At 38.7% G+C, this 27,216-nt stretch overlaps 1 protein-coding gene across 2 annotated transcripts in view; it reads left to right on the forward strand.

Annotated features, from left to right (window-relative positions):
* Nucleotides 1–25,538, forward strand: part of MET (MET proto-oncogene, receptor tyrosine kinase) — a 124,918-nt gene extending 99,380 nt beyond the window's left edge. For both annotated transcript variants that reach the window (XM_055122647.1, XM_004602074.2), the window contains exons 12-21: nucleotides 3,687–3,833; nucleotides 5,691–5,847; nucleotides 6,041–6,181; nucleotides 7,933–8,163; nucleotides 10,198–10,278; nucleotides 13,104–13,285; nucleotides 14,434–14,543; nucleotides 16,118–16,283; nucleotides 23,120–23,256; nucleotides 23,363–25,538. In XM_055122647.1, the coding sequence (XP_054978622.1) occupies nucleotides 3,687–3,833; nucleotides 5,691–5,847; nucleotides 6,041–6,181; nucleotides 7,933–8,163; nucleotides 10,198–10,278; nucleotides 13,104–13,285; nucleotides 14,434–14,543; nucleotides 16,118–16,283; nucleotides 23,120–23,256; nucleotides 23,363–23,573 (1,563 nt within the window). In that variant the 3' untranslated portion in view covers nucleotides 23,574–25,538. The remainder of the gene's footprint in view (nucleotides 1–3,686; nucleotides 3,834–5,690; nucleotides 5,848–6,040; nucleotides 6,182–7,932; nucleotides 8,164–10,197; nucleotides 10,279–13,103; nucleotides 13,286–14,433; nucleotides 14,544–16,117; nucleotides 16,284–23,119; nucleotides 23,257–23,362) is intronic.
* Nucleotides 25,539–27,216: the final 1,678 nt, after the last annotated feature.

The raw sequence follows: 27,216 nt of genomic DNA on the forward strand, positions 1-27,216 counted from the left end.
AGAGACAGAGAGAAGAGGAGTGAGAGAGAGGAGAGAGAGATAAGACAGGAGAAAGCCTTCTTTGAACAACCCAAGGATGTTTTGTAATCAAGAGAAAGGATACCATTTTATTTCATGTTGTGCTTGTTCTATTACTATTCAAAACATGAGTGTGAAGTATATTTGTATTCCATCAGTGAAAGCCCTATGGAAAGAGTCATGTGTTTAGAGGGAGATTTGCTCTTCTTGCCAAGAAGAGTTCGTGCTCCTCAAGCAGCCATGCATGCAAGAATTCCTTGGCTAAAAAGATATTATGATCATTTCCAGCCCTAGTTTTAAGAATCGCCTCAGTCAGCAGTTGGCCCAATGACTACTACACCATGACCAAAAAGGTCAGCCAAGTTTAGAAGAAGAGTACGTAGTAAGAGACCAAAGCTCAGTTGTTCCTCAAAATGAAACAGAAAACCCCATGAATGTGAGAGATAGTTTATGACCCAGGCTTCAAGTCACCCTGGACCAGTTGTGGGTCATCAGAAGTAGACCTCTCTTTGAGAAGACATATATGACTGCTTAGTTCTCTTTCAACGACTAGCTAACACTTGAACATATTTCATCTGAGATTCCTATGAATTTTTGATGTTAGGAGATTCATGATGATTATCTCCATTTATACATTTATAGACAAGTAAATGGAGGGATGCAAAGAATAGATGGTTTTTCTTGCAAATAGTAGAAAGTGAGCTCAAGTTTCTCGATTTCAGCTTTGGTGGTTTCATAATTGCAGTCATTTTTATAATGACTCATTTAATATATACCAAATCACCTTTCATAATAAAAACACTTTTGTATCATATGGTACATTGACATCTGCACAATTATTTAAGCACAAATATCTAAAATTAAATTCTGTCTAAAGAAGTCTCATATTTTCCATAATTACTTCATGACTTTTTGCTGCATGACCATGTTTCATGGTACAATATTTAATGCTGGATCAACAACTGCATAATATTCCCCTGGAGACTTTCTTAAGCATATTGATGAGACTTAGTGATAGAAAGTTTTCTGAAGTCCAAGCTCTGCTGAGCTTTTAATTGCCTGGCCAGGCTGACCAAGTGTCCCTGACTGTGCTCCCTAGATCTATGAGCATTACTTGGGGAGGAGATAGAAAGACCATAGTTGGCCTGGGAACTTTTTCCTAAAATGCTTTTTAATATCCAGTGGAACTCAGTTTTGAAGCCTCCTAAGATTCTTTGGCCTGGATTCCAAACCGAAGGTTTCCAATCTTATGGATAAAATGTCAGTCGCCCCCCTTACCCCGCCACCATCAAAGCTGATTTTCTCCTGCCAGGAGCCCCTGGTTTTGGACTCTTGCCTGTCTGCATCCTGCTACTTTATTGCCTTAGCTGACTTTTTCAGAGTCCTTTGTAGGGACACCAGGCGGTATGAAAACCTTCAGGGTCCTTCCAAATCTAAGTCTATGTTTCAAATTCCATCCACTTCCACTCCCATTTTCCCTGTAAGCAGCTCAAACTTAAGTCCCCGGGTCTGAATCTGAATCCTAGACAGAAAGGCAGCATCATACCGGATCAGAGTTGAAGAGGAAAGGATAAGAAACATTCCGCTAGAAAACACTGATGGTCGTTAGCTTCACTTTAGAGAGGCATCGGTTGTAAGATTACAGAGAGAAGAAACTCTTGTTCATCTTGATAGTCCCAGTATCAGAATTGTGTCACAGTAGAGGGTAAGTTGAATTTCCAGTAAATGAAACTTGATTTGCTTAATGACCCAGATCCTTCTTGAACCCTCATTCTCAGTGTGAAAAGCTAGAATGACAGTAGGACCGTCCACCTCCAGGAGGGCATCTTTACAGAATAAAATCAGACAGAGATCATTAGGACTCTGAACTGTTCTCTCTGTGTAGAAGATGAAAGACCAGAAATTTTCTGCGTCGTCTTTATTTTAAAACCGTGTAAAACCAATTTAATGACTGAAGACCTGAGACAATTATGTAACTACATTTTTCTATTTAACAATAGTTCATATTAAGTATTAAATACTTGAAAGCAAATGGTAAGAGCTCTAGCCATGCATGTTTCTCGACTAGTCCCAGAAAGCTGTGTTTATTTCAAGTGATAACATTAGCTCACCCCTATTTGTGTTTTCCTGACTCAGGCCCCTCAACTATAAAGTAATGCACTTCCAGGGCCACTTTTATGCTATCTTATAGTTTAAACATTTAACAATTGCACACAAATAGGAATAGAATAGGAATTTGTTATGTAAGTCACCACTTAGCATGTGTCCATGAGTAAGCAGACACATTGAAAAGGACTTCAGTTGTGGAACTGGCATTGTTTTAGAGAAGACTTTTTCCAACATCATAGGTGTTTCTGCGTCTGAAAATCAGGAATGGAACTGAAAATGCAATATTTTCACCCTTCCCCCATCTTCATTATTATCCAGCAAGCAAGACACATTTTAGTCATTCCCTCATAAATCAAACTCGCCAGCTCTTTAATCTATTTCCTTTGTCATTCTTTGAATTCCCTCCAATATGTGAGTGCCTTTGCCCTCCTCAGACCTAACCAACAAGTTGTCATTTGAAGCCCCAAAGTGACCTATTAGATTTATGTGCTTCTATGTTGAATTGCCCTGTGTGACTAACCTAATTCAATGGTGAACACGTACTACCTCTAGAAATATCCTAAGGATAGAACTTGCCTATATACATTTTTTCCTTTAACTCCAGATCCATGTTGTAGAGAAATAGTCTCTCCCATCTCCCTAAATAATACCTGAGCTGTCAATCTATTGATATCCAAATCAGAAGGCAATTTATGTAAAAACAATTTTCCCAGTATTAAGTTTATCTAAAGTGGCAGTAACTAGGGGCTGGAGCAATAGTACAGCAGGTAGGGCGTTTGCCTTGCACGCGGCCGACCGGGGTTCGATTCCCAGCATCCCCTACGGTCCTCTGAGCACCGCCAGGGGTGATTCCTGAGTGCAGAGCCAGGAGTAACCCCTGTGCATTGCCAGGTGTGACTCAAAAAGCAAACAAAACAAACAAACAAACAAATAAAGTGGCAGTAACTATAGTTATTGCTCTTCATTCATAAGAAAAATAATGTTTATATGTAGCTCTTCTCAAAAAGTGTGACTTGTTTAATAAATAATTGTGCCCATTTAAGTCTTGATAGAAGAAATTGCACTGATGTTAATGATGTTTTTTAATGTTAAATGGTAACTTCAGGTTTCTAAGTTGAGAATTTTTTTAAATTTTTTTATTTGGTTTTTTAGGACACACCCAGAGGTGTAAGTCAAATCAAGTTTCAATATCATTGCTTTAGATGGTAACAACCAAATCTCTAAATTATTTCCCTTTCACTAATCTTCAGTGCCTCACTGAAGCCATTCAAAAAGGACATATTGCTAAGATGTCATTTGAAGTAAGAATGTAAACCATGACTCTCTTTCCTTTTCTCTAACACCCAGTTCAATGGGAAAACCTATATAGTGTGATTTATGACTAATGAAGTTCTTGAAAAGGTCATGTTCTTCCAACCACCGAAATTCCCATAAAGCCATGTACCTTGGCAAACACTATAGCAATATGGCTGCCACAATATGTTTATATTCCTTCACAGTGCCTCGCGTTCCCGCAAAACTGTGAAGTATTAATGACCTCTTTTTCTTTTTCCTTCTAGGGGAATGATATTGACCCTGAAGCAGTTAAAGGTGAAGTGCTAAAAGTCGGAAATAAGAGCTGTGAGAATATTCACTCATATTCTGAAACCGTTTTATGTACAGTCCCCAATGACCTGTTGAAATTGAACAGTGAGTTAAATATAGAGGTGAGATTCCTATATTCCTCTCATGATATAAATAAAGATGCCAGTGTAATTATGTTCCTTTCGGGCTTAAAGAAAATTATTGTAGCTTATTTATGTATTGCGTTAGCTTGTTAATTCAGCCTCAATTCCTAGTTATTATCTTAGAAGAAGTGAGGGTTTTTGTAGTACTGTCTCCTTCTGACACTTCAAGAGCAGGTCTTAAAAGGTCTTGCTAATCAGACTGAATCTTTTTCATAACACACTCTTACCCATAATTTGCTGTAATTCTCATAAATGATATGGATCCATCAAGAGTGTCCCTTGCTCTACGGCTCCCCACACCAGAACTAAAATACCACTGCTCTCCACTATAATCTCAAGTGCCTGGACCTCATAAGTCAAAGACTATATGGGCTGTGGATGAGATCAAATAAGATTCTATTTCATAGTCACTTCATGTGGACAGCTAAATCAGATCATCTAGAATCAGAGAGAATAATCCTTTGGTTCTTTTTTTGAACAGCTTGATTGAAGTATAACTTACATAATACCATACAGTTTGGTCCGTTTAAGGTTATAGCTCAATAGGTTTTTCCATAATACATCTGTAATTATTTTTATTTCGGCAATATGCAACAGAAAAGTTGCCATTTTGACCATTTTTAGTTTATAATTCAATGGCATTGATTACATTCACAGTGTTGTGCAAAGTTCACTGCTCTTTGAATTCCAAAACTTCTTTATCACCCAGAACAGAAACTCTAACTCTGAGCAGTCACTTTTCACTTCCTCTTCTTCCCCAGACTGTGGTAACTGCTAATCTGCTTTCTCTCTTTATGGGTTTTCCTACTCTAGATATTTCTTGTAAGTAGAATTGTACTTATTCTTTTGTGACTGGTTTTTAATCACTTAGCTTGTTTACAAGGTTCAGTGCTGTAAGTAACATCTGTTAGAACTTCATTCCTTTTTATGACAGATTTTCCCCATGAATAGAATATTTTTAACTGTTTATATGTAATAGAATATCACATAAGTGTATAAAATATACATATAATACCAGTTTTGCTTAACCAGGAATAAGTTATTTTTAAAGATTCAGTATTTAAAAACATTCAGTTCCTAGAGTTCAAAATTCAGAAGGAATATGCACCCTAAGAATCATTGCAGAGCCATAAGCCTCTTCAATGATATCTTTTATGTATCAAAACTGAAACTACTTTGTGAGTCTTTATTACCTCACAATAGTAATAATCACACAATTTATCTCTTTTAAGAAATGCTCCCCATCCTGAGGACAGAATTAATGTCTGACTGTTTCTTTCATTTATTCATATTTCTTTTCTATATTTTATTATAGTATAATCATTCACATATCTCAAACCTTTCTCATATGTTATTCCTCAAGATCATAGACTTTAGGGGAGTGGAACAGTAGTACAGTGGGCAGACATTTATCTTGCATGCAGCAGGGTTCAATCTCTGGCACCCCAATGGTCCCCTGAACCCTACTAGGAGTGATTCCTGAGCTCAAACCCAGGAGTAACCCATGAGTACTGCTGGGTTGTGGCCCCCAAACAAGCAATCAAACATAAAAAAAAAAAGCAAGCCAGCCATATACTTTTAAAAAAAAAAAATCCCTAGTACCTAATTGCAAGTACAAACAACAAAGTGGCATGTAAGTAGCTCAGGGATCAATAACCCCTAATTATTTAAACACTGAAGCCAAATTAAGTAGTTTAATATTACTCCAAAGGCAATTATCTTGCTTCCCAATAGAGATCGCCAGTTAGTGTTCTGAGCCCAAATAGATTGTGATTCAACCTTTATGTATTCTTCATCTATCAGAACTAAATTCTGGCTTTTCTGTTTTGCTGCTAGTGGAAGCAAGCAGTTTCTTCAACTATTCTTGGAAAAGTTGTAGTTCAACCAGATCAGAATCTCACGGGAATGATTGTTGGTATTGTTTTAATATCAGTAATGCTCTTACTACTACTTGGCCTTTTCCTGTGGTGGAAAAAGAGAAAGCAAATTAAAGGTATGTGTTTTTTTTTTCTTGCTGTTTGTTTTTAAGCAGTTACCTTAATGTAATCATTATCGTTTAAATGTGTCATAGAGTCATGTTTGCTCATATGCAACCCATAAAGCCTGTCATCCTAGTGTGTGGCTCAGGGTTTCCTGGGACCATCACATCCACATCTTTAACAAGCTCTCTCTCTCTCTGTTTTAAGATCTGGGCAGTGAATTAGTTCGCTATGATGCAAGAGTACACACTCCTCATTTGGATAGGCTTGTAAGTGCCCGAAGTGTAAGCCCAACTACAGAAATGGTTTCAAATGAATCTGTAGACTACAGAGCTACTTTTCCAGAAGGTATATTTTAGTTTATTGTTCTGAGAAAAACCTGTACATATACCTCAGAGGGTTGTGGCATTGTTGTTTATTTTTGGTTTTACCTTCATACAGTGATAGAATTTTTTTTTAAAAGAATGAAATTTGCACAGAATTACATGACTCATTTTGTAAATGAGTTTGTCTTGCGTTAGATTTTTTTAGTCTTTAATCTGTCTTCTCATAAAAAAAGGTTCATTTTAAAGCCATTTGAGCAAAAGTAACTTGTTTATCATCTTGGTGCAATGCTGAGCAATTGTGATGGTACTTTCTTGACTAAGAAGGGAAGACTTAAATTACAACCCTTATTATTTAAATATTTATTATTCATGTAAGTATAAGTTGGAATGGCTACCTTTTCTAACCTGTTGATCCTCAAATATTTAATTACACCTTGAGTTTGCCTTTTAAAGATCGCCAATACCCTATTAGTATGTAGCCTTTTACCCACAACACCCCAGATCTTAAGTGTACAATACTTTTGAGTCTTATCCATTAAAATCTTCAATTATGTTATTAAAAAGGAGGAGTTAACATCATCTGCTTTACAAAACACTGGGCCTAAAAAAGGTTGGATTACATCTGTATTGTATCTGCTCTATTATCTTTAGAAGTTACAGGACATGAGTCAAGTGCAAGCATTTTCCTGGTTGAATATTTACCATTGAACAAATAAAATGAGTCACAGATAGTTAAGGATGCTGGAAAACTTAGAATTTGCTCATCAAAACAAGAGCTGCAAGGCCCTTAAGATTTTAACTTTTTCAAATACTTACTACCTCTTGTTTTTTAAGAAGTTTGTTTTAGTTTTATACACGTATATCTTATAAATATTATCTTTGCCCACATGATTCCAGTTACCTTTAAAAATACATACCCTTAACAACATGGACAAATCTAATATAGTTCATTGGTTTGAAATTTCTATCCACTTACTATTTTATATTATTTTTATATTAACATGTAGTAGCTCTAGCCTGAGATTATTAAATTCACAAGTAATTTTTCATGCTTAATGCACTTTCAGCCCTGGTTTACTCATCAAATCTCAGTCATCAGTACTAAGAAGCTTGAGTTTTATCTCCTTTCCTATGCTGAACCTGCCCATGGTGGAGAATTTGAAAAGCTTTCAATTCTACAAAACTAATCTCATGTATTTTTAGTTACACATATAAATTATAATCACACATGAATGATTCATATGTACTGATATATATAATTCACATAGATTTTAAAGTTTTAGTAAATTACACTGATAGACAATAACTCTCAAGTAGCTTGTTTTTCTTTCTTCTTTTAAATTGGATTTTTTGACACAAGACAGCTGTATGACTACATTCTCTACTTCCTATTCTTAATATATACTGAAAAGTAAACGTCATGCATGGATTTTTTGCTATATATAAAAGGACAATTGCCCCCTAAACTTCCTAAGGAAATTTCAAGAATAAACAAACTTTAAAATTTAATATTGAATATTATTTAATATTTAATATTTATAAGAAAACATAACAATTTTAAACTCTTTTCATATAAGTAAGTTTCTTTTTCCAATTTATTGTCATTTATTGAGACAAATTCCCTTATAAAGGCTCTTTCCAGCCTTGTTCAATGGTGATACAACTATTTTCTTAATCTTAAAATACAGTTTTATTTTCAATTAACTGTCCCAGTTTCAGCCCCCTAGGAAAGTTTTCACAATTGTTTTCTGATAGTTTTGCTTTGTCTTACAGACCAGTTTCCTAACTCATCTCAGAACGGATCTTGCAGACAAGTTCAGTATCCTCTGACGGACCTATCCCCCATCCTCACTAGTGGGGATTCTGATATATCCAGTCCATTACTGCAAAATAGTGTCCACATTGACCTCAGTGCTCTAAATCCAGAGCTGGTCCAGGCAGTGCAGCACGTAGTAATTGGGCCCAGCAGCTTGATTGTGCATTTCAATGAAGTCATAGGAAGAGGTAAGTATTTCCACTCCGCTTTTTTGTTAAATACGATTTTCCAGTAAGCATTTTATCTTCTGCCTTTGTAGATTAGGAATTTAGACAATGGGGAAAGTAACTGACAGAACAGTGATAACAACTGCACTGAATTTCTGTTCTGCAGAAAATCGGCCCTGGAACTCATAGCCAGGAGAAGTAGCCCTGGTGCATGGAGGCAGTTTGATAATACACCAAACATGTGAAAAATAAATCAGATCCCTTCCTCACCTTTTCCCCAAATGACAACTATAGCGTTTTGAAGGGTGCCACTTACCTCCTCCTGAAAATCTTTTTAAATTTTAATATTTTACTACTCATACCTCCCTACTTTGATCAAAGAACAGCAACTAACCCAGTGAATTCCTTATTTATAACTCTGTGTACATCACTCACTGGACAACATCGGAAGAAAGGGAATTTATAGCATTCCCCTCATCCAAAGTAACACATATCATCATGTCCGATGTACTCCAATTTCTTTCCACAAAGAGGGATGAATATTTGTAGCAAACCAGCCCAAACAGGAATAGCATCTAGCATTCACACTATTTGAGGAAATACTCGGCAGGAAAAAGAAATCAATAGAAGCCAGGAAATGAACGCTATCTGTCTCACCTATTCCTTTTTTCCTAAAATGATTTTACTTTTAATACTGAATGGCCTCTGATCTCTTTCTGTCCATGTGGCCTGGAAGAGGGAGCAGAGACAAATGGATGCATATTAGAAGAACAAAATCCTGGCGATCTTCCTGTGGCAACACATGCACATTCTTCCATTGCACGTTATAGTTTTTCATCCTGAGGCTGACCCCCTTCTCCAATAGCAGCAGAACTATCAACAAACACATTGCACATGAGAGGAACATATAATTCTATTACCGGCATGCAAATCCCAATGATTGCACTAGTTTTAGAGTATGAGGCCTCACTAATTGTGTTCTAATTCTGCACGCTGTAAAATGAGAAGGACTTTTCTTAAAATTGGTGGTGATAAAATGGCAATTATTTCTCCTTAGAAGTCATAAGCAGTAACATTCTAGAAATATTAACTCTCACTAATTTGTTTTTTTTTTCCTATAGAATGAGGGTCCTCAAACGCATAGGCTTTATTTTACTCTTCTTTGCACTACAAGAGGGTGGACTCGTACACTAGGCACTCAGTAAGCCCTGACTGCATGGATGAATTCATTAATGAATGACTTACACAGCAGCTATCAGACATTTGGCACCTCTGGGGAAAATTACTGCCACCGAATAAAGAGCTACCATTGGGGAAATAATGTGGCTAAAGCCAGAGGGAAGGGATGAAATGACTCACAGTGAATTCACTTCATTTGGGCAACTGCCTTCTAGTTTCTGCCAACCTGGATTAAGTCTTAAGTGATGACTAATGGGGGAAATCCTTTTTCTATAATGCTCATCTTATTTCTAATAGTCACATTTTCATTTCAGTTTAATTTACTAGAATATATGGAGCCAATTTTATTGCATTTTTTCATGTGGGTAAAACTGTTTTTGTATTTAAAAGATATTATTTGATCCTTTAAAATAATTCATTTCTTGTATAGGCATGTTTTTCCTGATTTAAGTGATCCTGCTAACATTGAATATTTTGGCCCTTATGAATAGTTCTATCACTGAAACAGTTGCTGCTCTATTGTATTTTTTGGACCTCACCCAGCAGCACTCAGGGTGTACTCCTAGCTCTGCACTCAAAGATCACTCATGGTCAGATTTGGGGGACTTATGTGCCCCCCAAGGCAAGCAGTATACTGTCTTTCTGGCCTCTAGTTGTCCCAAATAAAAATATTGCTTATATCATTGGATAAAATGCGCTACATATACACATATCTTCAAATTAATACTCTTTGATTGTTAACTAAAGGTCCAAAAACAATGTGCTTTTGTAGCATATAGAAGAAAGAGGAAGCAAAAAATCATAAAAGACTTACAAATTTTTATCTGATTATAAAGCATGATTAATAGCACTAATCAAGTATCCTCTTTCATACAGGACATTTTGGGTGTGTGTATCATGGAACCTTGCTGGACAATGATGACAAGAAAATCCATTGTGCTGTGAAGTCCTTGAATAGTAAGTTTCATTTTATTAAACAGTGGACTACAGTAGTCCATAATACAATGTTGAATTAAAAATTGACATGGGTCAGGAATGTAGAGTGTGTCTTAATCATATGTGAGGCCAATGAATATCCAGCACCACACCCTCCCTCCAAAAATAATGTTTGTTGACACTTTCCCTTGTGGAAAAAAATCAGGTGGTGTTTGAATTATGTATCTATTTCTGAAAATTGGTTTGATACTAATTTTTATTGCATCACTTTCTCAGAAATTATCTCTCAGTTAAATGAAGTAAGCTAGAAGAAGGATGAACACAGGATGATATAATTTATATGTGGTATTTAGAGTAACCGGATATGGGAATGCAATATTTCAAAGAAGGAAGGCCCAGATCACCTTGGCCCCAAAGTATAGGGAGGAGAAGGAAAGAAAGAGTGTGTGTGTGTGTGTGTGTGTGTGTATGTGTGTGTATGTGTATTGGGGGGAGCGGGGTAAGACACAGTTGAGAAGTAAAGCAAAGCCAAATCAGAGGATTAAGGAACAAAAGGAATGATAGAGTCAAATGGCCAACCCAGAGTCAACAACACTGAAATCAAGGGACCCAAACTTCAACAAATGAATTGAGGTGCCTGTCAAGAGGGCTAGCTTTGGGGTGGGGTGGGGGGTGAATATGGGAGGGAACCTGGAAACACTGGTGGAAGGAAGTTGACACCTGTAGTGGGATCAGTACTGCAATGTTGTATGTCTAAAACTCAACTCTGAATGACTTTGTAAATCCTGGTGCCTTAGTAAAAGAGTTAAAAGAACAAAGAAAGTATCCCTCAGTAACTATCTCCTTAGTAAAAGTGTAAGAGAAATTAGGTTCCTGGGTAAGCAGAGTATCGTTTAACTATGTTTGGCTTGTAGTATTTGTTTTTGAAAGTGACATTTATGGAAACTATTGGAAGCATGTTGGCACATACAGTCATAATGACTCATTTTACCCAGAGGCATTACTATAATTGTTTTTCAACCACAACTTCCATTAAAAAGATAAAAAGTGAAATAAGAATTAACAGGAGAGAAATATGCTGGCAGAAAATTACAAAATCATAAATGTGGTAAGATGTCATTTATCCACAGTTTTAGGCTCTGACACATAAGTAAATTTCCTAAACAAGTGAAACCCACTTCTAATGCTAGAGGCTTTATTGTAATTTTAGCAGTTATTGCGTAAATCTGTTTTTATGGGATTTACACTCGAAAGAATAGGCAATGCTTCTAAGCATAAATTAGGTCTATAGATGACCCAAAGCCACAATTATGTCATAAATTACTCTCTTCACTACTTAATGATCTTCTCATTCTAGAATTTTCCTGACCCCACCTTTGTTGACAGGTCTCACGTGTCCAGTCAGCAACCTTGCCTTTTTCTAAACCCACTGAAAATGCTTATAATATGCAACAATCTAAAAGATGTTAACCAGCTATATTTCCAATTTACATTGAAATAAATATCCTTGAAATGTGCAACTGAACATTTTTCCTGCACTATTTCAGCTTTTCGTTTTGTAAATGTGAATCTCCATGCTGAGCAATGTTCTCTCTCTGGTTGGTTTTGTTGGTAGTGTAATCAGAGAGTAATTAAAGAGACAGTTTTTGAAAGCTAACTATAAACTAGGATGGATTAAGTATGAATGTCAGTAAATTTGCCTCATGAGAGAACACCTTTGCCAAATAGACTCGGAGAAATCCTAACACCAAGAAATCTTTTCCTGTCCCGCTGTGCACAGACCTCTATCCAGTCCCAATGGACTTCCAGGTCTCAGAATTCATCGCTTTTGTTTAAAAGTATCATTACTTACATTATTACAAAGCAGGTTAACAAATTACAGGTTGCTCACTGCTCTTTAGTACTGACTAATAATAAGTGTGACACCCTCAAGATCTCTGTCTGCCTCTGTAGATAGTCTATGATTGATCAGTCCTTAAATTCTCTCTCCTAGACCAGGGATTGGAAGACTTTAGCCTCCGGTCTGTTTTCATAAATGAATAAAATAAGTTTTTTGAAAAAACCCTACTGTGATGTTTGTAGTTGATTTTGCACAACAATAGCAGAGGAGGGTGTTTTCAACAGAGATAGCATGAACCACAGCGAGCCAAAACATATTTCCCATCGGGTCTGGGACAGAAAAGTGTCCTGGCCCCTGCTCAGCAATCACAACAGCACTGGACTGGCTGTCTTCCCCCTCCATTGTCTGCACAAGACAAAGGGATTGTCATACTGACAGAAACGAGTGTAGGTGGTGACATGAAGGCACAGCACAGGTGATGACATCATTCCCTTAGAGGCATTGCAACTTACTTTTTATTATGCTTTGCTGGGATTGAACCCAGGACCTCACACATGTGAGACAGTTACTCAACCTCTGACCTATATTCCCACTCAGATGCATCATAAACAAGCACCCTGGATTGCTGAGATCCATTCAACATATCATCCTGTGGCTTGGAGAGTATGGGGGATTTGTTGGGACTTTGGTTTTTGTTTTATTTTGGTTTTGCCCTCAGAGGGAATTGGGGCCACACTCCACAAAACAACCTATAGTCCTATATAGTTAGTTTGGGCACTTTGATTGATTGGCACTCCTGGAAGGCTTGGGGGAACATACAGTACCGGGAATCGAACTGCATTTAGTTGCATGCAAGGTAAGCACCTTTATCCTGTACTGTCTCTCTAGCCTCCGTGGTATTAATTCCATTGCTCTCCCTACCCTAGTAAGGCACAGTATTCAGTTAACATCACTGATAATGATGTTAATGTCATAAAATTAATGTCTCCACTGCTGGATTTCTCAGGAATCACTGACATAGAAGAAGTGTCTCAGTTTCTGACTGAGGGCATCATTATGAAAGATTTCAGCCATGCCAATGTTCTCTCACTGTTGGGAATCTGCCTGCGAAGTGAGGGGTCTCCACTGGTGGTTCTACCATATATGAAACATGGAGATCTTCGAAATTTCATTAGAAATGAGACTCATGTGAGTATGCTTATGTTACCCAGATGGTAATTGGTAACATGTGCCTGCCTGTTGGGAACCTTTTAAACTCTTTTAGTCAAGGTGCACATAAAGTGACACTTCTCATGGAGACAGAAGTTGATTTAATTCACTTGAACTTCCAAGACCTCTAGCCTAGTAGAGAGACAGTGGGTCTTTAGAGGAGTTTTCTGGAGAGAGTGATTCTTTCCTGCCCTGGAGTTGTGGGCTGATATTTCCATTCCCAGTAAAAGTGTTTTTTTGGTGTAATTGATTTCACTATTGGGTGGATTGTAGAGCCAAATAGACTTAGGTTCAAAGAATAACTTCACCGCTCATTATCTGAGAGGCTTCTATGAAGTCTTTCTCTCCAAGTATATGTTTCTGATCCCTTTACATCTAGGGTTTGCTGACCCTAATTGCGACCTGATAGTACGCATTCCATACGCAAACCAACCAACGCAAATAACCCCAGCCACCTCCAACGGGTTTCTCAAGCTCTGGGCCACTATCCACCTGCCCTCATCACCCTGGTCAGAAACTAGAAAACTAGAAACCTCAGACGAGCCCCTGCCCTATGAAAATATTGAAACTCTCCGTTCTTACTTGCTTAGCCTATTCACCACTACCTTCCTATAGAAACCATAAACAAACCTGGTGCCCTGTTTTTCCCCTTGTCCTCTTTACCTCCTCACCAAACCCACCGACTTCCCCGGGTACCCTCGAGTGGCACCGCATGACATGTACCTCCTCTTGGGAATTGCAACAAGCCGTCTTTTCAACCGCTGCTTCCCACTTCTGGGCCTCACATGCCTGAATGAAACTCTACGTTTCCCCCTTCTGAAAAGTGGAACCCATATCAACTGCTTTGCAAAATGTTTAAGGACTAGTCATTTTTACAAATCTCTTTCTCTCTCTCCTCTTTCCCTCTCTCTCTCTGTCTCTCTCTCTTTCTCTCTCTCTCCACACTCTCTCTCTCTCTCTCTCTCTCCTGATGTTTTGCATAAGTACTTAATAAGTGGTGGTTGTTATCAGTATGACACATGATATTTTTTTGAAATAAGATCGTCCTTATAAACATTTCAGAATCCTGAAATTACAGAACCGCGCCTGCTCAGTTTGTGCTGTTTTCCATTGCTCTTTGATTGCAGAGTCCAACTGTAAAAGATCTCATTGGCTTTGGTCTTCAAGTAGCCAAAGGCATGAAATATCTTGCAAGCAAAAAGTTTGTCCACAGAGACTTGGCTGCAAGAAACTGTATGTAAGTATAAGAATCTCTGTGCCCACAGTCCAAATGATGTGACAAGAGGAATCTGTGTCCTAGTATTCCAGGCTAGTGAGGATATTTTCTCTTCTTATGCAAAAGTCCTTTATTTCCGTTACACTTTTAAATCCATGTGTAAGCACTAGGCATGTGGGCGGGCCTTTCAGCCTTTATCAAAAGGAGAATTTAAAAGGGATTCTGCAGGAGTGTTCTTAAACAGCTGTTGCCTGCTTTTACTTTGCTTTCCCTTCCCACCAGTAGCCTCCAATGTTGTGGTTTCACACTGCATTAGAGTTAGGGAGGGAGAATTTGATCTGCAACGTTTTACAATGAAAAGGAGGAGCCCGGCTGGGGTAAGCCAGAAACCAACACATTGTAACTTCTCAAGAAAGGATTTGAAGTCAGCCTGCAAAAGCCCTACCAAAAATGGTATTTGGGAATGAATATACAAAGACCTTTATTTGTGTCTAGCTGCTGGGGCTGTATAATACAACAGTCAACAGTTTGTAATTGATTCAGTGCTTTCTCTTGCATAGCACTGATTCATGACTTATGGTATGTGTGAATGAAAAGACTGGGCTATTAATTTCCTACCTTGGTTGTGGTCAATGTAACAACACAAAAGCCAGTTTAAATAGAAGGACACATAGCCTCAGATAGCGGAAATTGATTTCTGTTGGCCTTGCTGTTGTTCTTAGATGCTTGACTATGTATTCTATTTCCCTGTTACCTGAGGGCTGGAATTTATGAGTTTTATGAAGTAACCTAGTCCTGAGATGAAAAAAGTAAAAGAACAGGGCTCTGTCATGTCACCTCTAGGAAGCAATATTGCTAGTAAGTTACAAGTAAAATTGGCATTTGCTTTGGGTCATCTTTTGGCATTCTCTGTTTAGCAACCAAGGATAGCTTGAAGGAGAGCCATTTTTTAAGGTTATATATTTTGTTTTGTTTGTTAGTACTCAAGGCTAACTCCAGCTCTGTGCTCAGGGATAACTCCTGGTGATGCATGGGGAATCGTATGCCCTGCTGGGATCAAACCAGAGTTGGCTGCATGCAAGACAAGTGCATTACAACCTTTGTGATATGACTTTGACCCAAATAGGATTTTCTTATGATACAGCATTCGTGACCTCTTTCTTCTGCCTGTTGGTTTTGTAATGTTAAGTGCCAAGAGTTTTCTAAGAGTTTTGTTGTAGTTTAGTATTAGTAGAAGCCAACTGACACTCTCTCTTTAGAAGTTATGAATTTCAAACCACCCCAGTTGTTTTGTTCTATTCCATAGATGTTCAGCATTGCTATGAGCTTTCTCTTTTGGTCACTTAAATAATTTTTGTCTTTTCTGTGTCTGCGACTGAGGTAGACTGGGGATGGAGGACCTCATGGGAGAAAACTGGGGACACGGGCACTGGGAAATGTACACTGGTGGAGGGATGGGTGTTGGAATATTGTATGACTGAAACCTAATCATAAACAGCTTTGTAAAGGTCTATCTCACAGTAATTCAAAAAAGAAATCTTTAAAAATAAAAAAAACAAAACAAACAAAAATAACAATTTTTGTCCTTTCTATAGGTTGGATGAGAATTTCACTGTTAAGGTTGCTGATTTTGGTCTTGCCAGAGATATATATGATAAGGAATACTATAGTGTCCACAACAAAACAGGAGCGAAACTGCCAGTGAAGTGGATGGCTTTAGAAAGTCTACAAACTCAGAAGTTCACCACCAAGTCAGATGTGGTAATGTATCAGTTAGCCTCTACCAGCTCTTTTACTTTTATTTATTTTTTTTATTTTTATTAGTGAATCACCGTGAGGTGCAGTTACAAACTTATGAACTTTCATGTTTGCATTTCAGTCATACAGTGATCGTTTACATCCCTCCACCAGTGCCCATTCTCCTCCACCAATGTTCCCAGTATCCCTCCCACCACCCCAACCCCAACCCCCACCACCCCACCCTGCCTCTGCAGGGCATTCCCTTTTAGTCTCTCTCCTGTTGGATGTTGTATTTCGGAATAGAGGTATTGAGTGGCCATCATGTTCGGTCTATAGACTATTTTCGGCACGCATCTTTCAACCCGAGTGGGTTCTCCCAACATTCTCTTCTAGGTGTTCCCTTCTCTATCTCAGCTGCCTTTATATCCAACATCTTTTAGTAATTTTATGGCTATTTTTTATCACAGTTAATTTTTTATTTTAAGGGAATCTTTAGCACCACTAATTTTCATTTCCTTTATAAGTGAAAATGGGCTCACTTATCCTACAGCTATTTATATTTTCATAAGTTCACTTCTTACAGGACTGGAGTGATAGCACAGAGGAAAGGGCATTTGTCTTGCATGCAGCCAACCCGGGTTCGATTCCTCTATCCCTCTCAGAGAGCTGGGCAAGCTACCGAGAGTATCCCACCTGCATGGCAGAGCCTGGCAAGCTGACAATCCTGAGCAGTCAGTGCTATTACTCTGTCCTTCCTCATGGTAAAGGATGTAGCACTTAAAATGAGTCTTATGGGAGGGTAGAATGGCAGTGAAATAAACACCAATCCTGGGTAGGGAGGAGATGGAGAGGAAAGTGAAAGCATCTTTAAAATTCTGTAGAGAGCCAGAGAGAGAGTTTAGAGGATAGTTGCCTCGCATGCAGCCAGCCAGCCTCACTGCCCAAGAATCCCCACGAAGGGCCGCAAGGCCACTTAAGAGGCTAAATGAAATAAGAGAAAATAAGATTCTAAAAACATGGTAAGTAGTGGGTAAATTGTCCAAAGCAGATGGTCCAGAGGGAATTTTTGAGAATAAATTGAGTAAACTATGTTTATACGAGATCATAGAAGTTCTTGGGAAGAACACTACGAAGTCTGGAGTTTATTCTCTGCCCATGTGGAATCACTAAGTATAATCAGATTAAACTACAGTCTTTTTTCTTCCTTTAAAATGTTTTGAGAGGAGTAGATGCAGAAAGATGAAGTAGAGATGTAGAACTTGAAGCCACATAAAAGCTGGAAAAATAGAAAATAGATGAAAGGAAAGGCCTTCCCGGAGGTAGAACCAGCAGTGAATAGCAGGGAATTGATCTGTGTCAAAATGCAGCGGAGTTCAGTGACAATGTAACAGGAATTATATTATGCCAGGAGCAGGAACTAGTTTAGGAGGAGAAAAATACAAAACTGATCCTTGAATATGCTGAGTTTGACTTGAGAGTTGTATGTGCATGCAGAGAGTTCTATCAAGCCAAAGGAAATGGAAATCTGCAGCTTGGCTAACTTCTTTGGTTGTCTTAATTCGGACTACTAGAACAATATATCATACTCAGAGTGGTTTAAACAACAGATACTTATTTTCTTACAAATTAGGGACTGGAATTCTGGGATCAGGGTGCTAGGCTGAGTTCTTCTAAGAACTCTTGTCTTGACTTGCCAATGACTTTTTTTTTAAGGCAGCTTTGGATTACATGATTACATGATTGTATGTTAGAGGGATATAATCTCACACCTCTTTTAAGTATATGTTGCACCACATCCATCACAAAAGCACCAGTATCCTTCCACCACTGTCCTCCAACCACCCCCTGTGATAATCTCAGTTATGCAGAGTCCAAGAGTTTGTTTTAATTTGTCTGTATATGTTCCCTTGCTTCTCTATATCAGCCAGTAGTTGTCTTTCTCATTCTTATTTCACTTAGCACACCCCCTTTCAATTCCATCCATGTTTTTGCAAAATACAAGATTTCATCATTTTTTATTGCTGAAGAATATTCCATTATATGCAAATCCTATATCTTTATCTGCACTTCTGTCATTGAACACTTGAATTGTTTCCATATCTTGTTTTTTTGTACCAGGAACATTGCTGTGCATATCTTTTCAAATTAATGTTTTTCCATATCTTATTTTTTTGTACCAGGAACATTGCTGTGCATATCTTTTCAAATTAATGTTTTTGTGCCCTTCTGATAGAAACCTATGAGTGGATTTACTGATAGATACCTAGGAGTGGACATATGGTAGATCAGCGTTTTTTTTCTTTTTGGGTCACACCTGACAATGCACAGGGGTTACTCCTGGCTCTGCACTCAGGAATACTCCTGGCTGTGCTCAGGGGACCATATGGGATGCTGGGAATCAAACCCAGGTTGGCCGCGTGCAAGGCAAACGCCCTACCAGCTGTGCTATCACTCCAGCCCCTAGATCAGCTTTTTATATTTTGAAAAATGTATCAAATGATTTTCATAGAGACTGAACCAATTTATATTTCCAACAGGTAAATACTCTCTCCTTGTGAAAGAAAAGAGGCATATCTTCCAGTTTCTCCTCTACTTTCAAGGCTATTAATCTGGTCATAGTAATTTCAATTTCAGGAGCTCATTTAAGCTTAATTACCTCCCAGGATAGGGCCTTCAATATTAGTTTTGTAGAGACACAGTTGAGTCCATAACATATGTAAAGTCTGGAAGTATGCTCTTAAGAGTCCAAAAGCAATTGTTTAGAAAATGTATATATATTCAGTGATGGAGAAAAGCAAAGAGGCCAGAGACCTATGAAAAGAGAGTCTCATGAAAACAAGGAATGGGATATATTCGTCAGGATTCGTTTTATGCTACTCTTCACATAAGGAAGGTTCTGGAAGCTGAGTGACCTGGAGATCAAAGTGTGCTAAGGAACCTGGGTGTTGTTCTGTTTACATATAGGAAGTCAAAAGGTTTATAATGTGTGGAGGTACAAGCACTGATGTTTCAGTCCTTGGTGATAGCAAGTTTTTTAAAATAGGAAAAGGCTGAAGCCAGCAATATCATCAAACATAGGGGTGAAAAGTAATGTGAAAGGAGGGCTTAGACTTCCAAAGAAAAAGGGTTAACGGCCATTGAGACATTACAGGGCACGAATGCAGTGCCAGGAATCAAACCTAGGTCTCATGGACAAGGCTTACATATTTAGGGCTCTACTCTCCAGCCTCTTAGCAAATAATTTTTAAAATTATTTCAATCTTAATGCTAACACGCGAATTTGAAGGTTAATTCAATTAAGTTGTCAAAAGTGACTCATAATATTTTCAGGCTTTGAAAATTTTAATTTTGGAAGGGTGAAAAATGAGCAGTTACCTAGTTGCCACCTGGAAGGTATGATGTGTCTATCGGAATCAAAGCAGTCAGTGAACTTAATGGTTTCTCGCACTTGAGCAAAGAAGTGTAGTTCATGAAGACATATATCACCGCTTACGATACTACCGAGTTTCTTCCCTTCCGTTCTAAGACGTGCTTTAGCCTCCTACTCCATACCCCATGCTCCGTTTGTCTGTATTTTCCATTCCCATCAAGTGGTTTTTGTTGCTTTTATTTTTTCTCTCAGAACTTCAGTTTTCCTCTATCTGCTTTGAGCCTGTAAGTATCCTGGAAGTGTTGCTTAACCAGAATTGATTTTCTGGGCCCTCTGCCCAGGGGTGACCTGCATGGACTGACCTAGTCTCCTTTGTGTCATTTTCACCTTGGCTCCTGTCCAGGGCGAGATAGTCTGTGTGATCTCACTGCACAGACAGGATCAACAAAAGGGAACCCCAGTGCACTGGTGGTGGGAACAGAACTTGATGCCGCCATTATGGAATACAGTATGAAAATTCCTCAAATTCTTCAAAGTCGAACTCTCATGTCATCAGTGACTCTCCCAACTATTTATCTCAGGCTGTGAAAATCCCCCAGGATCACTGGGGTGGTCCAGGTATCCCCAGCACCACAGACCCGAGCAGCCTGTATCCCCAGGCCCCTGCACTGAACTAACTAATGGCATAGTTGGCCGAGAATTACTGGTGGGGCCCCCTGACCTCCTGAGCACCCACCCACCCGCCACCCCCCCGCAAAAAAAAACAGTATTGAACACTTACTGAACCAAAATATATTTACCCTCATGGTTGTTTATATATTTTATGGTCAAATATATAAAATGATTTATATATTTTACAAATATAAATCATCATATTTGTAAAAGCTAAAACATGGAAGAAACTTAAGTGTCCTTCAGTGAATGAATGGGAAGGAAAATGTGGATTTTTATGTATAATGGAGCATTATCCAGCCATGAAAAGAAAAGGAAATACTGCCATTTGCAACAACATGGATAGTCCTTGAGAGCATTATGCTAAGTAAAATAAGTCAGAAGAAGTAATTACTATGATACTTGGAATCTGAAAAAAACAAATGAGACTCGTGGTTGGGTAATGATCAGAGGTTCAGGGACTAGTAATGTTAGAGGACTAAACTAGGAAAAATGGATTTAAAAATCCCAACTCTCAGCAATAAAATCAGCCATGGATATGGAACATATCCAAGGAAGCTATGGTTTAAAATACTATATACTAAGGTCGCAGAGTAACATAGCAGAGGCATACTGGGAATATAAAATACTATATTCTGAGAGTAGGATGATAGCTCACAGGGCTGGAAAGCATGCTTCACGTGCCAGGGACCATGATCAATCCCTGGCCCACATGCTCCCTCAAGGAATGGACCCTTAGCACTATCAGATGTGGCACAAAAAGCAAATAGTCACTTCATTTAATATTGTGTTACCTCTTTGAAAGTTACTAAGAGGGTAAATCTTAAAAGTTACCCTCACACAAAAACAAACTTTGTAACTCTGTATCATAAAACATATTATGATAATCAATTCACCATAAAGGCAAATATTGAATCAGTATATTATGGCCTGGAAACTAATGTTTTATGTCATTATGTCTCAATATAAGTAAATGAATTGAAATTATGGAAAAGGAAGACAGGAAAATGTTAACACTTTCAGCCTATCAATTTATTCTTATAAGAAAAGAATTTGGAAAATGTACTCTTAGTGATAAAATCTTAATCTCTGGACTTTATTTATCATTTTTGAAAAATTCTACTGTTTTACAATGTAAACATTATCCAGCTCACATTTAAACAAATAACAAAAAGTGCACCTTACTATATTAGCTTTAAAGAGCATTTATGGGGGCCAGAGCCATAGTACTTTTGCCTTGCACACGATGGATCCAGGTTCAATTCCCAGCATCCCATATGGTCCCCCAAGTACCATCAGAAATAATTCCTAAGTGCAGAGCCAGGAGTAACCCCTGAGCATTGCCAGATGACCCAAAAAGCAAAAAAAAAAAAGATTTTTTAAAAATAAAAAGCATTTGTGGGCCCAGAGAGATAGCAAGCATAGCACTACTTGCACACAGCTGACCCAGGTTCAGTTCCCAGTATCCCGTATGGTCCCATGATCCTCACCAGAAGTGATTCCTGAGCACAGAGCCAGGAGTAATCCCTGAGCACTTCTAGGTATGGCCCTAAAACCAAAAATAAATGAATAAACAAATAATTAACAAAGAGCATTTGTGAGCTAAAGAGTTAGCACAACAGACGGAGTGCATGGGAATGCCAGCATGAGCATGCCAGCCTAGCATGCTAGAGGCCTAGATTCTAACCCAGACACCGCATGGTCCCCCACGCCCATCAGGTGTGACCCCCTAAAAAATATAAATCACTGTATCACCATATCACTGTCATCCTGTTGTTCATTGATTTGCTCAAGCAGGCGCCAGTAACATTTTCATTTGTCCCTGTCATGTGCTAGTGTAGCCTGATGGTGTCTGCTCGCTCCAGGAACACAAAGAGCACGTTGTTGTTACTGTGTTTTTAGCATATCAAATACGTTACAGGAAGTTTGCCAGGCTCTGCTGTGTAGGGTAAAATAAAAAACTTAAAATAAAGAGGTTGTGTGGCCGCCAATGCAGCTGTGCGCTCAAGGAAAAATTGTTTTGCTCTCTTCTGGGAGCTTTGTTTTATAGTCTCTGGATCTTGGCCATTGATGAGATTATATGGTGTGGGGTGGGGGTGTCAGGTGCGGGGAGTTTGTGGGTGTGACTGCCAAGCTACTGGAAAACTGGGGATCTGGGTGGAGGAGGCCCAGTCCAGATCTGAGCAGGCTTGGAGATCTCAGCCATGGATCCCACATACCATAAATAGCACTGTCACTGTAGCACTGTCATCCCGTTGTTGATCAATTTGCAAGAGCGGGCACCAGTAATGTCTCCATTGTGAGACTTGTTGTTACTGTTTTTGGCATATCAAATAAGCCACGGGTAGCTTGCCAGGCTCTGCTGTGCAGGTGGGATACTCTTGGTAGCTTGCCAGGCTCTCTGCTAGGGACAGAGGAATCAAACCCAGGCCGGCCACATGCAAGGCAAACACCCTACCTGCTGTGTTAAATAAAAATTTTAAATGAGGAACATTTTGTTCAAGAGAGGGGCTAGAGAGATAGTACAGTAGATAAAGCACTTAACTTGTATGCAGCCAACCCAGGGTCGATCCTCAGCATCCTATATGGTCCCCTGAGCCCCTCCAGGAGTAATTCCTGAGTGCAGATCCAAGAGTAACCCCTGAGCATCACCATCTGTGACCCAAAAAGCTGAAAGAAAAAAAACCACTGTCCAAGAGAGGATCAGTACTGCCTATGTTGAGTCAAGTTTCATTAGAAAACCTACTGCTCATATTTCATATTTGTGCCATCACGCCTCTCTCACCTGAATCCTCCCTGCTCCTGTTTGTTCTAGTGGTCCTTTGGTGTGCTCCTCTGGGAGCTGATGACAAGAGGGGCACCGCCTTATCCAGACGTCAATACATTTGACATCACAATCTACTTGTTGCAAGGCAGGAGGCTCTTACAACCTGAATACTGCCCAGATCCCTTGTAAGTAGACATTCAATAGCCTCTTCAGAGTTGTAATATGTTTCACTTCTACAGAAACGTTGGCCTTCACAGGATCTCTCATGGCAATTCTTGGTTTTGCTCATAGGTATGAAGTGATGTTAAAATGCTGGCACCCTAAAGCTGAACTGCGCCCATCCTTCTCTGAACTGGTCTCCAGGATATCGGGGATATTCTCCACTTTCATCGGGGAACATTATGTCCATGTGAACACTACTTATGTGAATGTCAAGTGTGTCGCTCCCTATCCTTCTCTTTTGTCCTCACAAGGTAATGTTGAAGGCCAGGGGGACACATGATGCTGCCCAAGACACTCTCGAAGAAACATCATAGAACTGTCAAAACAGTCCCACCTCATCCAAGATTATTTTCACTGCCTGGTCAATGGAAGGTCACAAGATGTCTTTTGTTTTTGTCAAAATTGCACTATGACAGAACCTTGTGTTATTTTTAAAGTGCTGGGTTTTAAGGAATTTCTCATCTGACCAAGCATCGGAGCCAGAAACTTGGCCCTACAGGCCAGTGATTCGGGACAGCCCTGCTGCAGGGAGGTCGAATCTGCCACCTTCAGGCCAAACCCTGGATTCTGGATTAAAACTTAGAAAAATCAAGATGTTACCTGATTCCCTGTGGAGTATGGAGGAGATAATATGGAGGCCACTTGGTCACAGAACATTTTGAAGAAGTGGTAATGTCCAGGAGAGATGTGGCAACCTCCAAACTAGGCTACTCGTTTAGAAATCATGTCTTTCAAAGAACTTTTTTGTGTGGTGTGGTCACAAACCACATCAGTGGTTATTCATTACTGTTTTTCATTACTGATGTCATTTTCCTGTTAGGCAAACCATTCCCTTTTAAATTGTGGCATACACATTCCTCTTACTGCAGAAATATCCCTAGGCAATGCAGTCAACATTTTAAGACAGCAGGACATGATTGTGTTTATAAATTAACAGGGATATTTACATATTGTACATAGATGCCTTTAAGAAGGTTTTCATAAAGTAGAAGAGTCACAACAAAATAGTTGTCATTTAAAAATCAACTAAGAATGAAAATGTCCTGGTTTAATGAATGTGGATATCTAGATGTTTTTGTCTGTCTGTATTTTTTTAATGAAAATAAAACAAGTACTTTGTGATAAGTGTTTTTAAAGGTAACAGCATGTTTTTAAAGCATAATACATCTGACTAAAAGGTTCATTGATCCCAATCGTGGCTGATAGGTATAGCGAGGAAAGGATCAGTGGACTGGAAATATTAGCCTCTTTCTCAGGTGGCAACTTTCCACCCCACAAGTAGACAATAGAAGAGACCAGTTTTGCATTAATACATAATTTTTGTTAAGCTTAATATATTTTGAGGACAAAAAGGCAATGGAAAGTTCTGGCCATTTTGCCTAGATAAACAGTTACGTTCGTGACGTTTTGTTCTGTGATATTTTGTGCTTACTACTGTATAGTGCATGAGGCACAGGATAATGTAACTGGTTTTGTCAATGTAACATTTAAAGTTTTATATTTTTATAAAAATGTTTATTTTTAATGATATGGAAAAAACTTTTGTTAGGCCACAAAAACACTGCACTGTGAACATTTCAGAAAAGGAATGTCAGGCTTGGATTAATGACAATGTGGTTTTGAATGACTATAAATAGTGATAAGGATATATACTGATAGCCCGTATATGCCCCACCCTATTACATCACCAGGACTTAAAGCCAAGGGTTAACATAGCAAGCTATAAAGTGACTGTGATACACTGAGACTCAGTGGGCTGTTGTTCCAAGAGAGTGATTACACCCAAAAGCTCTTTAACAATGATGGAACTTACCAGAAGACCCAAGGAATTGTACTGGAGAGACACATTTATTTCCTAAGTACTTAGAATAATATGAATTCACAGAGAATTATAAATGGTGGTGACCCCAAAAAATATATATATACATATATATATTCTGCAAAAAGAAATCTCTCTGCCCATGTCAAGAGAAATTATATCAAGAACAGAAAGAGTGTATTGAAATAACCATCAACAATACTACACATCTGTATATAAGAAAGCTGCAATGTGAAAATCATGTTTGCTATTTAGAAACATGTCCTTAGGTTAATGTATCTAAGCAGATTGTGGGAGTAAGTGATTCTTCTAAGAATTAGATACTTGTCACTGCCTATACCTGCAGTTGAACTGAATGGTACTTTGTATGTTAATAGTTGTTGTTCTTCTTATCAATCATAAGATTAAATTGTTGTATCTTGTATCTTGAAAGTTGGTTATTGCTAGTCATCCTTGATTACTGCCTCCGTTTGCAACATAACAGGAAGCGTAAAATTGATTTCACCTGGAAACATTAAGCTGAACGATAAGTGAATGTCTTTAGCAAGTTAAGCTAAAAGAATTTGCATCCCAAGGGGGCCAGGGATGTGACAGAATGGTAAAGTGCATGCCTTGCACGCATGAGAACCCAGTTTGATCCCTAACAACATACACACACACACACACACACACACACACACACCCCTGAATGTCAGGAAGTCTTTTTCAAAATGTAGTCTGCCCTGATTTATTGAATTATCTGTATTTCTCCACCAATCTTTTTTTTTAAATTTTATTTTATTTTTTATAAAGTTGTTCACAAAAATTTATTACATTTACTATTTCAACACCAACCCCACTACTATATTTCAAATATTTCTACCCCACCCCCCAAAACCTGCCCCCAAAGCAGGATCTAAATAATTTATTTTGCATTGCTTGTTATGAACAATCTGCTAAAAATAATCTAAAAAGTTTCCTTGAGGAAAGTGTGTGAAGATTGTCGTATTTCACCCTGGAGCCATTAAGCCATTGGCTTGATACATCAGTGATGTAGAGCATGAGATGTAGCTCCAGAAATTTTAAATTTTTAAGTATGGTGATATAGCCGAGGTCAACTTTTTTGGTTTTTAACTGAATGGTGACTTTAGGTCCAGAGGCATCTCTGCAGTGTATTGCTCTCTCCTGAGAGATTTATATGTGAGTCTCTGGATCATGGCCATTAATGAGCTTATAGGGAGTCAGAGACAGTTCATGGGCGTGACTGCCAGGCTACCAGAAGCACCGGGAGATGGGGAAAGGTCACCCAGTCCTGATTTCGTGTGAGTCTGAAGATTTTGGTTACAAGTCTTGCATTCTTGGGTTTCTCAGCAGATTCACTCATGGATGAGGCTCGTCTGAGCCTGTGGAAGTTGGCCGTGAGCATGGCATTGACTGGGTTCTGGAGAATTTTGGCTTCTGGGGTTCTGTTGGGGCAGGTGGGGAGACTCACCCTACTCCGGGGTGCCCCAATAAAACAGCCTGGCACGTGGTCTGGAGACATTTCTGTAGTGTATTGCTTGTGTTGCTCTCTGCCCTCTCCACCAATCTTAACCACAAGAGTGCCTGGCTCCTACCTTTGAATAGTGGGGGGTTTTTTGTTTTGTTTTGTTTTGTTTTGTTTTGAGTATATTGTATCTTTAAACCATAAACTGGGATTGACATCATTGCTGCAAGCACCCACCTGGCACCAAGTCAGAGAGAGAGAGAGGCCTTCTTTTCCTCTTATAACCCCCATTTCCATAATAAATATTCTCCCCATTCAGGACTCCCAGTTACTGGAGAAATTAGCCAGGTTTTGTCCTTGAATTCTCAGATAACGTAAAGGAATGAAAAGGTGATCTTTCAGTCTCAAAATCATTGTATGGCACTCTGGGACAATCATTTTTAAAAGGATGGGGAATTACACATTTAACCTTTAGTTACATAATCCAGTAGAGGCTGATTTTATTCTTTACTGAGAGAGAATACAATCTCTTCACCACTAAACTACCTCCAAGAAGTTAAATCCAAGTCTTTACTCCTGGAAGGCAGGAACCTGGAATTTCTCTAGCTCTGGTGTCCCACATTTCGTAGATTCTCAGAT

The sequence above is a fragment of the Sorex araneus genome, chromosome 1, assembly GCF_027595985.1.
Source record: "Sorex araneus isolate mSorAra2 chromosome 1, mSorAra2.pri, whole genome shotgun sequence".
NCBI classification, from domain to species: domain Eukaryota; kingdom Metazoa; phylum Chordata; class Mammalia; order Eulipotyphla; family Soricidae; genus Sorex; species Sorex araneus.